Source organism: Salvelinus alpinus, chromosome 9 (assembly GCF_045679555.1).
Source record: "Salvelinus alpinus chromosome 9, SLU_Salpinus.1, whole genome shotgun sequence".
Lineage (NCBI taxonomy): Eukaryota > Metazoa > Chordata > Actinopteri > Salmoniformes > Salmonidae > Salvelinus > Salvelinus alpinus.
The window spans coordinates 46,385,900-46,396,949 of record NC_092094.1 but is presented as its reverse complement, the minus strand read 5'-3'; the positions used below and the strand labels follow the sequence as shown (position 1 = coordinate 46,396,949).

General features: G+C 40.3%; 1 protein-coding gene across 1 annotated transcript; it reads left to right on the top strand.

The window, feature by feature from the left end:
• The first annotated feature begins 1,040 nt into the window (after positions 1-1,040).
• LOC139530220 (troponin I, fast skeletal muscle-like) lies at positions 1,041-10,135 on the top strand. Its single transcript, XM_071326428.1, has 7 exons — positions 1,041-1,204; positions 2,824-2,856; positions 3,488-3,524; positions 4,773-4,898; positions 9,305-9,394; positions 9,484-9,657; positions 9,825-10,135. The coding sequence occupies exons 2-7, from the start codon at positions 2,849-2,851 to the stop codon at positions 9,903-9,905; spliced, it is 516 nt and encodes a 171-aa protein (XP_071182529.1). The 5' UTR covers positions 1,041-1,204; positions 2,824-2,848; the 3' UTR covers positions 9,906-10,135.
• The last annotated feature ends 915 nt before the right edge of the window (positions 10,136-11,050 follow it).

Here is an 11,050-nt window from a genome sequence, read left to right as displayed (position 1 = left end):
AGAAAAGGAGTGGTGCACAGTCATTCATAATAGGGGCCAATGATTGTTTTACAGCATAGTGGCCTGGAAATACGATGCCATTGTTAAAAAGCAGGCAAATCATTAGTAGGAAACAACTTTGTCATCATTATGATGTCATCAAATTTACTTTAGTAATAAAGTAATTATCTATCAATTAAAATGCTATTAACAGCAGATTACATGCACCTACGTGTTAAAACAAACTTGCTTGCAACCGAAAACCCACAATAAAAAAACAGCAGATCAGTTGATCTCATGTGTCAAGCGAATGTGATACCAGACAGCTGCATCTAGGTTCTTTAATTAACTCAATCAAGATTGGCATGATATAGTAGTTAAACATTTTAGATGTTAATTAATATTAAAACATATTATTTATATTTAATTAAACATTTAATCATTTAATTAATAAACAATTTATAATAATATAAATAAATAAACCAAAATCCACAAGATGTCATTGAGCACCTGTTCTCTTTGCCTCTTCTCTTCTCCCTCCCTTCTCCTCTCTCTCTCTCTCTCTCTCTCTCTCTCTCTCTCTCCATCTCTCGCTCTTTCTCCCCACCTCCGATCCCATCTCACCTTTGAGCAACAGAGGGCTGTTTGCTTGCCCACTTTTTTCTCAGGAATTTGTCATTATTTGTAGATATTTAATTTGCAGGCATTGTAATGAATATTAAGTTAGTGCACTGCAATGAGGAACTCTAGCCCTGCAAAACAGTGGCAGGGTGTTCACTTTGTTATCGTTTGAACTGCAGATTGCCCCTTCAACAATTGATTTCTGATTTTTATCATCATTCAACCAAAATAGTTCCAAGAATATATCAATGTTGTCCCTTGCTTAACCGGGTTTATCTATCCATGTTGTCCCTTGCTTAACTGGGATGGCTTTGTCTATCCCTTCCAACACTGTAGGAATGGAAGCCAAGTGGCAGCTCAGGTTTTGGGAGACATTTTGCATGAAGGGAAATTTATGATATGAGTTGGAGGAAAGGGTTGGTGGTATTTCAGGAGCTCGCAGTTCCATTGGCCTAAGTTGTGTCCACCACCATAAGAAGGTTCTGGATTTCTGCTGATTCATCACTAGTCTACATATAAACCCTGTTTAATTTGTTCTTGGCCTGTGACTTGCCAGTGTCTCCCCTTCTTCACCAGAGTGTGTCCTGTCCTCCTCTTCTCATAGGTGAGAACATCTATTTTCCTCCTCTGATCTTTATTACACGGAAAATAAAGTCTGAACGTGTCTTATTGATAAATAACGAAATACAAAGTCACACGGTGGGTCGTAGTTTTACCTAATTAATTAAGACTTACACAGTGGGTGCACATGTAGACTGTGATGAGAAGGTGGTTTCATGGCTGAATTTACAGATAGCATCTGGAAATGATCACACTAAGTGACGTCTGTCACAAGATCACTACGTTTTACCTGTCAGTACAGGTGAATACATTGAGGTAAATATATAATGCTTTCCTCCTGACAGCCAGTGGATACTATGAGAGACAAATTAGCCTGTCTAGACAGAATGATGTGGCCCATGGGGGGAAGGCTCCTGCTCACAGGCTTTACTCTAGCATGGAAGGTGGTTGAAGACGTTGACTTAGCTATCCACATACCAAAGAGTTGAGTTTCTGTTTGCTTTTGGTGGTAAACAACACTTCTCTCTTTGAGTGATTTATGTTGCTCCAATATTCAATGTGAATAACTTTTATGGGTAACTATATGGGATTTGTGATACTTATATTATAACTAGTGTGCGAGGTAACTAGGTTACAGCAGACAGTGTTTTCTGAATGGGGCTTTGGGGCCATTGGTTCGTGGCCAGATCCTCTTGGGTTACAGCTAAGAACTGGGTGTGGGCTAAAAACATTTGGTAGGTCACAACGCCAAGGGTCGTCGGGTTGATTGCCGCTGGGGCCACCTATACCAAAAGTGTATGCATGCATGACTGTAAGTTGTTTTGGATAAAAGCACCTGCTAAATGGAATATATTATTATTATATTAAAGTATAATTTTTTTGAAGTATGGAAGCTCTACAGTTATGACATGTCTATCTTGCGTTAGAAAGTAACAGCTTAAAGCAACTTTTGCTCGCCGTGTATGATCCTAGTTGACAGATTGGAAAAGGATGTGTTTGCAAGAGTTTTTATTCACTATTTCTCTGTTTGCTGAAGTATAATAGTACCATTTATTTCATCAATTGATATGACTGAATGTGAACCAATTTGAACTGAATGTGTCATTGATTAAAAACTACAGAAAACAGCGAAGTTCTTAATAAATTAAGACAAACAAAAGTATATCCTATTCTTAACATTGATATTCATTGCTGCAGTGTGGTTAAATAACAGTGTCTTTTGAGTCATTCTGATGACCACACTGTATTTGATTGAAAGGACTTTTCAAAGAGATACTGGTAGGGTTCGCTGAGGACGCAGTTGCATTGATATAAGTGATACCCAAGATGTTCTCAGGGTAGAGCAGGACCATGACGCCTGCTGAGGTTTTGTCTATTAATGACATCAATAAAATAACAGCCCATGAATGTCATGGGTGACTCCAGTCTCCAGCTGTCCAAATGTAGCCTGATCATAATTGCTCCGAAAGGTCTTATCGGTAAAAAGGATCAGGTTTCCCCTCCCTTCCTTGAAGAGTCCAGATTGTTCCATTAGCAGCCAGTGTTCATTAATCAATCTTGAGCTGGATAAAATAGCCTTTGCTAACTTTAGGCAGATAGCACCCTGCAGTGCACGCTATTGCTAAAAATATTTATCTTGCCTGTTGTGTCTTTTTGTTACAGGGTCTGAAGCACACATTCCGCCATCATGTCTGAGTAAGTATCATTACCTTGTTGTTTGCTACAGTTTGGTGTTAGAAAGTAATGGCGTTTTTATACCAAAACAAACAGGCAGACAGGTAGACAGGCAGACAGAAAACAAACAGGCAGACAGAAAACAAACAGGCAGACAGGTAGACAGGCAGACAGAAAACAAACAGGCAGACGGGTAGACAGGCAGACAGAAAACAAACAGGCAGACAGGAAGACAGGCAGACAGAAAACAAACAGCAAACCCTAACCCTCAAATTGACCAATTGCTAGTATGTCTAAACCATACCCTAATATGGGCAAATATCGACATGTCTAATATGTGAAACGTAATATTTACTTAAGGCTAAATGTTTTAATTGCATAGCAATTGAGTAGAATACGTAATTCCACTAATGATACCACATTGCTCCTAAACTCATTAGAAACTATTGGGTTTGCCTCTTTCTTTTTTCAATAACAATGTGAGAAAAGTAAAAGTAAATGAGATATTTAGGACCTTTCTATTCTATGCAGCATGCCATAGAATATCATTGCTACAACCCTTGGTCAGCGTATTGACCAGTTATGTCCCCTCAGCATATTAACTAGTCATGTATATAACAATACTATATGTCAAACTCCCCTTTCTTCACAGGAAAAGAATGACCTCGAGCCGTAAGCATCATCTGAAGGTAAACCAACACATTTCATTGTGACAACTTTCTACAGTGCCTTCAAACTATTCACACCACTTGACTTTTTCCACACTATGTTGTGTTACAGTCTGAATTTAAAATTGATTAAATTAATAGTTTTTGTCACTGGCCTACATGCAATACCCCATTATGTCAATGTGGAATTATGTTTTTTTACATTTTTACAAATTAATTAAACATGAAAAGCTGAAATGTCTTGAGTCATTAAGTATTCAACCCCTTTGGTATGAAAAGCTTAAATAAGTTCATGAGTAAAGATTTGCTTAACAAGTCGCCTAATAAGTTACATGGACTTTGTGTGCAATAATAGTGTTTAACGTTATTTTTTAATGACTACCTCATCGCTGTACCCCAGACATACAATTATCTGTAAGGTCCCTCAGTCGACAAGTGAATTTCAAACACAGATTCAACCACAATGATCAGAGAGGTTTTCATCGTTAATACTGGGGTGTTTTTCATGATAACAAAATAAACGGAATGGAGCTAAGCACAGGCAAATTTCTAGAGGAGAACCTGGTTCAGTCTGCTTTCCACCAAACACTGGGAGATGAATTCCGCTTTCAGCAGAACAATAACCTAAAACACAAGGCCAAATCTAAACTGGTGTTGGTTACCAAGAAGACAGTGAATGTTCCTGTGGCCGAGTTACAGTTTTGACTTAAATCTACTTGAATATCTATGGCAAGACCTGAAAATGGTTGTCTAGCAGTGATCAACAGCCAATGTGACAGAGCTTGAAGAATTTTGAAAATAATAATATGTAAATGTTGCACAATCCAGATGTGGAAAGCTCTTAGAGATGTACCCAGAAAGACTGACAGCTGTAATAGCGGCCAAATATGCTTCTGCAAAGTACTGACTCAGGGGTGTGAATACTCATGTAAATGAGATATTTCTGTATTTCATTTTCAATCCATTTGAAAACATTTCTAAAAACATGTTTTTAATTTGTCATTGTGGGGTATTATGTATAGATATATCAGGAAAATGTTGAATTCAGGCTGTAACACAAACATTTTTGGAATAAGTCAAGGGGTATAAATACTTTCTGAAGGCATTGTAAGTATTCTTATGTATTTGGCTCTAGGTATGAAAATATACATATGTATCTCTTTGTCCTCAATAATCTTTAAGCATCCGAAACAAGCTAGTGTGTCATAAATGTACACCAAACCAAGTACTAGACTGGGTTTGGCCTCACTATATGTCTTTGTCATCCAGAGCTTGATGCTCCAGATTGCAGCCAATTTGATTGAAGAGGAGAAAAAGGAGATGAAGCAGGAGAAAGCCAATTTCATGGCTAATATCCCCGCCCTGGATTTGTCTGGAGATCAAGCGGCGCTGATGGTACGATACTAGTCATTCATTCCTTTACAAGTTCCACAAAGCTACTCTAATCTATTCAATATATCACTATGTACACTGTGTGTAAAAAACATAGGGAACACCTGCTCTTTCCAAGACTGAACAGGTGAGTCCAGATGAAAGCGATGATCCCTTATTGATTTCAATTGTTAAATCCACTTCAATCAGTGTAGATGAAGGGGAGGAGACAGGTTAAAGAAGGATCTTTAAGCCTTGAGACAATTGAGACATGGGTTGTGTATATGTGCCTTTTTAGAGGGTGAATGGGCAAGACAAAATATTTAAGTGCCTTTGAATGGGGTATGGTAGTTAGTGCCAGGCGCACTGGTTTGAGTGTTTTAAGAACTGCAACACTGCTGGGTTTTTCATGGTCAAAAGTTTCCCGTGTGTATCAAGAAGGGTCCTCCACACAAAGGACATCAAAACAAATCAAATCAAATGTTATTTGTTACATGCGCCGAATACAACAACCTTACCGTGAAATGCTTACAAGCCCTTAACCAACAATGCGGTTCAAGAAATAGAGTTAATAAAATATTTACTAAATAAACTTTTTTGAAACAAGTAACACAAGAAATGTACATAACAATAACGAGGCTATATACAGGGGGTATCGGTACCGAGTCAATGTGCGGGGTTAGAGGTTAGTCGAGGAAATTTGTAAAGTGACTACGCATAGATAATAAACAGCGTGTAGCAGCAATTGGGGGGGGGGGGGGCAGTGTAAATAGTCCGGGTAGCCATTTGAGTAGTTGTTCAGCAGTCTTATGTCTTGGGGGTAGAAGCTGTTTTATGGAGCCTTTTGGTTCAAGACTTGGCGCTCCATTACCGCTTGTCGTGCGATAGAAGAGAGAACAGTCTATGACTTAGGTGACTGGAGTCATTGACAATTTTTTAAGCCTTCCTCTAACACTGCCTAGTATATAGGTCCTGGATGGCAGGAAGCTTGGCCCCAGTGATGTACTGGGATGTAAGCACTACCCTCTGTAGAGCCTTACGGTTAGATGCCGAGCAGTTACCATACCAGGTGGTGATGCAACTGGCCAGGATGCTCTCGATGGTGCAGCTGTAGAACTTTTTGAGGCCAAATCTTTTCAGTCTCCTGAGGGGGAAAAGGTATTGTCGTTTCCTCTTCACAACTGTCTTGGTGTCTTTGGCCCATGATAGTTTGCTGGTGATGTGGACACCAAGGAACTTGAAACTCTCGACCTGCTCCACTTCAGTCCTGTCGATGTTAATGGGGGCCTGTTTGGCCGTCCTTTTCCTATAGTCCACGATCAGCTCCTTTGTCTTGCTCACATTGAGACAGAGGTTGTTGTCCTGGCACCACACTGCCAGATCTCTGACCTCCTCGCTTACCACTGTGGTGTTGTCACCAAACTTAATGATGGTGTTGGAGTTGTACTTGGCCATGCAGTTGTGGGTGATCAGGGAGTACAGGAGGAGACTAAGCACACACCCCTGAGGGGCCCCAGTGTTGAGGATCAGCTTGGCAGATGTGTTGTTGCCTACCCTTACCACCTGGGGGCAGGAAGTACAGAATCCAGTTGCAGACGGAGTTGTTTAGTCCCATGGTCCTTAGCTTAGTGATGAGCTTTGTGGGCACTATGGTGTTGAACACGGTGCTGTAGTCAATTACCAGCATTCTCACATATGTGTTTCTTTTGTCCAGGTGGGAAAGGGCAGCGTAGAGTGTGATTGAGATTGTGTCATCTGTGGATCTGTTGGGGCTGTATGCGAATTGAAGTGGGTCTAGGGTTTCTGGAATGATGCTGTTGATGTGAGCCATGAACAGCCTCTCAAACACTTCATGGCTACCGACATGAGTGCTACGGTGCGGTAATCATTAAGGCAGGTTACCTTAGCTTTCTTTGGCACAGGGACTATTTTCTTGGCACTTTGCCCAGTCATATTTAAGGTTAGAACTACCTTTCTAGGCATGCTGATGCTTAAAGCTTGGAGTAAAAAATGTTGATAACATATCTACAGTATTTCACTTTTTAATGTGTATATTATTGCTTACTAGGTGTTGTCAAACAATTTTGCAACCATTCCCTCTTCTAATTAGGGCTGATTGGAAAAAGCTGTTCAAAGAGGACATTGTATTATCATTTATTTGTACTCCCTGACAAAGGCCATGCAGCCAAAACGTGTCAGATTTTTTAAACTTTGTTTCTATTGAACATGCCATACAAATGAAGGAATTTAAATTAATTATATGAAGAGTGCCTTGGTCCTCCTTTGTTTTTGATAACCAATTTACCCCTTTTACCAAAGAGCACCTTTTGTCTACCAAAATCTACTATTGTGTACCTTAGCAGCGCTTCCTTTCCTCCTCGTTTTTTTTCTACAGGGATAGTGTGGTGTTAATATGATGTTCTGTTTGAAACAAGTAGGTATTACAGACGCGACCAGGGAGAGGTTGAAAATGTCAGTGAAGGCACTTACCAGTTGGTCCGCACATGCTTTGAGTACATGTCCTGGTAATCCGTCTGGCCCCGCGGGTTTGTGAATGTTGACCTGTTTAAAGGTCGTGCTCACATCGGCTATGGAGAGCGTGATCACACAGTCGTCCGGAACAGCTGGTGCTATCATGCATGCCTCAGTGTTGCTTGCCTCGAAGCGAGCTTAAAGGGCTTTTAGCTCGTCTGGTAGGCTCGCGTCACTGGGCAGTTCGCTGCTGGGTTTCCCTTTGTAGTCCGTAATAGTTTTCAAGCCCTGCCACATCCGACGAGCATCAGAGCCGATGTAGTAGGATGATTCAAACTTAGTCCTGTATTGATGCTTTGCCTGTTTGATGGTTCGTCTGAGGGCATAGCGGGATTTCTTATAAGTGTCGGGATTAGTGTCACACTCCTTGAAAGTGGCAGCTCTAGCCTGTTAGCTCGGTGTGGATGTTTTCTGTAATCCATGGCTTCTGGTTGGGAAATGTAGGTGCGGTCACTGTGGGGATGACGTCGTCGATGCACTTATTGATGAATCTTGTGACTGAGGTGGTATACTCCTCAATGCCATTGGATGAATCCTGGAACATATTCCAGTCTGTGCTAGCAAAAAAGTATTGTAGCATCCGCATCATCTGACCACATCCGTATTGAGCGAGTCACTGGTTTTTGCTTGTAAGCAGGAATCACGAGGATATAATTATGGTCAATTTTCCAAAATTGGGGAAGCTTTGTATGCATCTCTGTGTGTGGAGTAAAAGTGGCCTAGAGTTTTTCCTCTGGTTGCACATGTGACATGCTTTTAGAAATACGGTAAAACAGATTTAAGTTTGCCAGCATTAAAGTCCCCGGCACTAGGTGCGCCACTTCTGGATGGGCATTTTATTGTTTGCTTATGGCCTTATACAGCTCGTTGAGTGCGGTCTTAGTGCCGGCATCGGTTTGAGGAGGTAAATAGACAGCTAAAAATAATATAGTTGAGAACTCTCTTGGTAGATAGTATGGTCTACAGTTTATCATGAGGTATTCTACCTTAGGCAAGCAATACCTTGGGACTTCTTTAACATTAGACATCGCGCACCAGCAATTATTGACAAATAGACACACAACTCCGCCCCTCGTCTTACCAGACGTAGCTGCTCTGTCCTGCCGAAACACAGAGAAGTCAGCCAGCTCTATATTATCCATGTCATCGTTCAGCCATGTCTTGGTGAAACATAAGATATTACAGTTTTTAATGTCCTGTTGGTAGGATAGTCTTAATTGTAGATTGTCCCATTTGTTTTCCAATGATTGCACGTTGGCCAATAATACAGAGTGTAGTGGTGGTTTACCTACTTGTCTGCAAATTCTTACAAGGCACCCTGTCCTCCTCACCCTTTTGATGACGGGGATTTGGGGGATTTGGGCCTTGTTTTGAAAAAGCAGTATATCCTTCGCGTCAGTCTCATTAAAGACAAAATCTTCATCCAGTTCGAGGTGACTAATCGCTGTTCTTCTGTCCAGAAGCTCTTTACGGTCATAAGAGACGGTAGTAGCTAAATGATGTACAAAATGAGTTACAAACAATGCGAAAAAACAAACACAGTTGGTTAGGAGCCCGTAATACGGCAACCATCCCCTCCGGCGCCCACTTGACACAACTGTGGGAAGCATTGGAGTCAACATGGGCCATCATCCATCTGGAACGCTTTCTACACGTTATGGAGTCCATGCCCCAACGAATTGAGGCTGTTCGGAATGCAAAAAAGGGGGTGCAACTCAATATTAGGAAGGTTCCTAATATTTTGTACACTCAGTGTAAGGCAAAGCCTTTATCAGCTCTCTCTCTAGATAGCTGTTGCCTGCAGAAAGTTGTTAATTCCACAGACTTGAGATGCTGGTGCCACGCTGGTGCTCTGGTGCCTTTTACAAATCATCTGTAATGTGTTTGTGTGCCAACAGGAAATGCTCAAAAAGTTGTCCCAGACCATCGACAAGGTTGATGAGGAAAGATATGACGCAGAATCAAAAGTGAAGAAGACAGAAAAAGAGGTACAGTACATTGCATTCCATATTGTCCTCATCCTGAAAACATATACCTCTGGAAATCTAATATTTCTCTTGACTTTCTCACTTCCCAGATTGAGGACTTGAAGTTGAAAGTGATTGAGGTTCAGGGCATCAAGAAGCCAGCTCTGAAGAAAGTGCGTATGTCTGCTGATGCTATGCTTGCAGCTCTGCTGGGCACCAAGCACAAGGCTTCCATGGACTTTAGAGCGAACTTGAAAGAAGTGAAGAAGGAAGTCAAAGAGGAGGTGGGTATTTGTGTGGAATCTTACAGAGCAGTGAATCACAGCACTATAGGAGTTGGCAACATTTGTCCTACGTTTTCAGAGCTTAAATGAAAAATTATGAAAAATATGTCCTCATATTATGTCCTCAAACACTGAAAATGTCACATCATAAACTTTGTGTCATGCAGGAGGAAGTTGGTGACTGGCGTAAGAACATTGATGAACAGGCTGGCATGGATGGCAGGAAGAAGAAGTTTGAGTCCGCATAAATGATTGAATTAGTTTTGGTGTTCAAAACTACGGAGGCTACTGTAAACCCCCATTTATCTTTTTCATTATTTTGTGGTACTGTTAGAGTATAGCATCTGATAAGCACTTATACTAACTGTAAACTGTCATTGAATTGTAACATATTTTCCAAATGTATAGGCTTATTGGAAATATATTCAACTGCCAAACTGTAGTAATTAAATAAATGTCAGCAACATGGTAAAAATGATATACATTTCGTGGTCCTGTTTTGTGTTCAGTTTTGTTACCCCTTTCAGATTTGGTCCCTCAATGCTTTTGGATGTAAGATGTTCTGAAGTATGGTCGCAAAAAGTTGACTTGCTTCCCTTCTAATTTCGGGAATCTTCCAATCAGGATTTCTGGAAAACCTAGACATTTTGGGAAAGTTACCAGCATTTTGCAACCCTATTCTGGAGAAGCCTAGATCAGCTTGGGCTGATCCAAATCAAGGCTATCAAAATACTGTATAAACAAATCTGAATTATAAACCACAAGATGTCAGTATAGTAGAACATTCGTTTTCTTTCTGATGACCCTTCCTCTTTCTTTCATTCACTACCCCACTCTCTCCTCTTTCTCTGACTCTGATTCCTCTTTGACCAGCAAACAAGCATGTCATCTTTGACAAACATTCATCAAACACCCCCCCCCCCCACATAACCTTTCAAATTGAAAGTATGGCAATGGAAAAAGTGAGGAAGTTAATGAGTTTTTAACAAACAAAGGCAATCTGCACTTGTAACCAAGTGCAATGTGTAACCAAGCAGAATGAGTAGAGTAGCATTTCAGTTATGTGTTATTCATTATTTTGTTTATCTAAATGTGTTATATGTGGGCCTGCTTAAGCACTCGACTTATTAGATTGTGTTTTGTCTTTAAGACAATACATTTGTTTCAGATGTCAATACAATTTCTGAGTACTTCATTGTTTGGACAAAAGTACAACTTTTGAAAATGTATTAAGATTGTAAAGTACTTCGTTTTCTGGAATTGATAGTATGATTCACTTGTTGAATTACATTACAATGATTCACTTGTTGAATTACATTACTATGATTCACTTGTTGAATTACATTACTATGATTCAATTGTTGAATTAGATTCCAACTTCAATTCATAGAGA

Bases quoted from the DNA above. Each gene is read 5' to 3' on its own strand.
- LOC139530220 (XM_071326428.1), top strand. The intron at 4,899-9,304 runs GTACGATACTAG...GTGTGCCAACAG, and splicing joins GAGATCAAGCGGCGCTGATG to GAAATGCTCAAAAAGTTGTC. The intron at 9,395-9,483 runs GTACAGTACATT...CTCACTTCCCAG, and splicing joins TGAAGAAGACAGAAAAAGAG to ATTGAGGACTTGAAGTTGAA.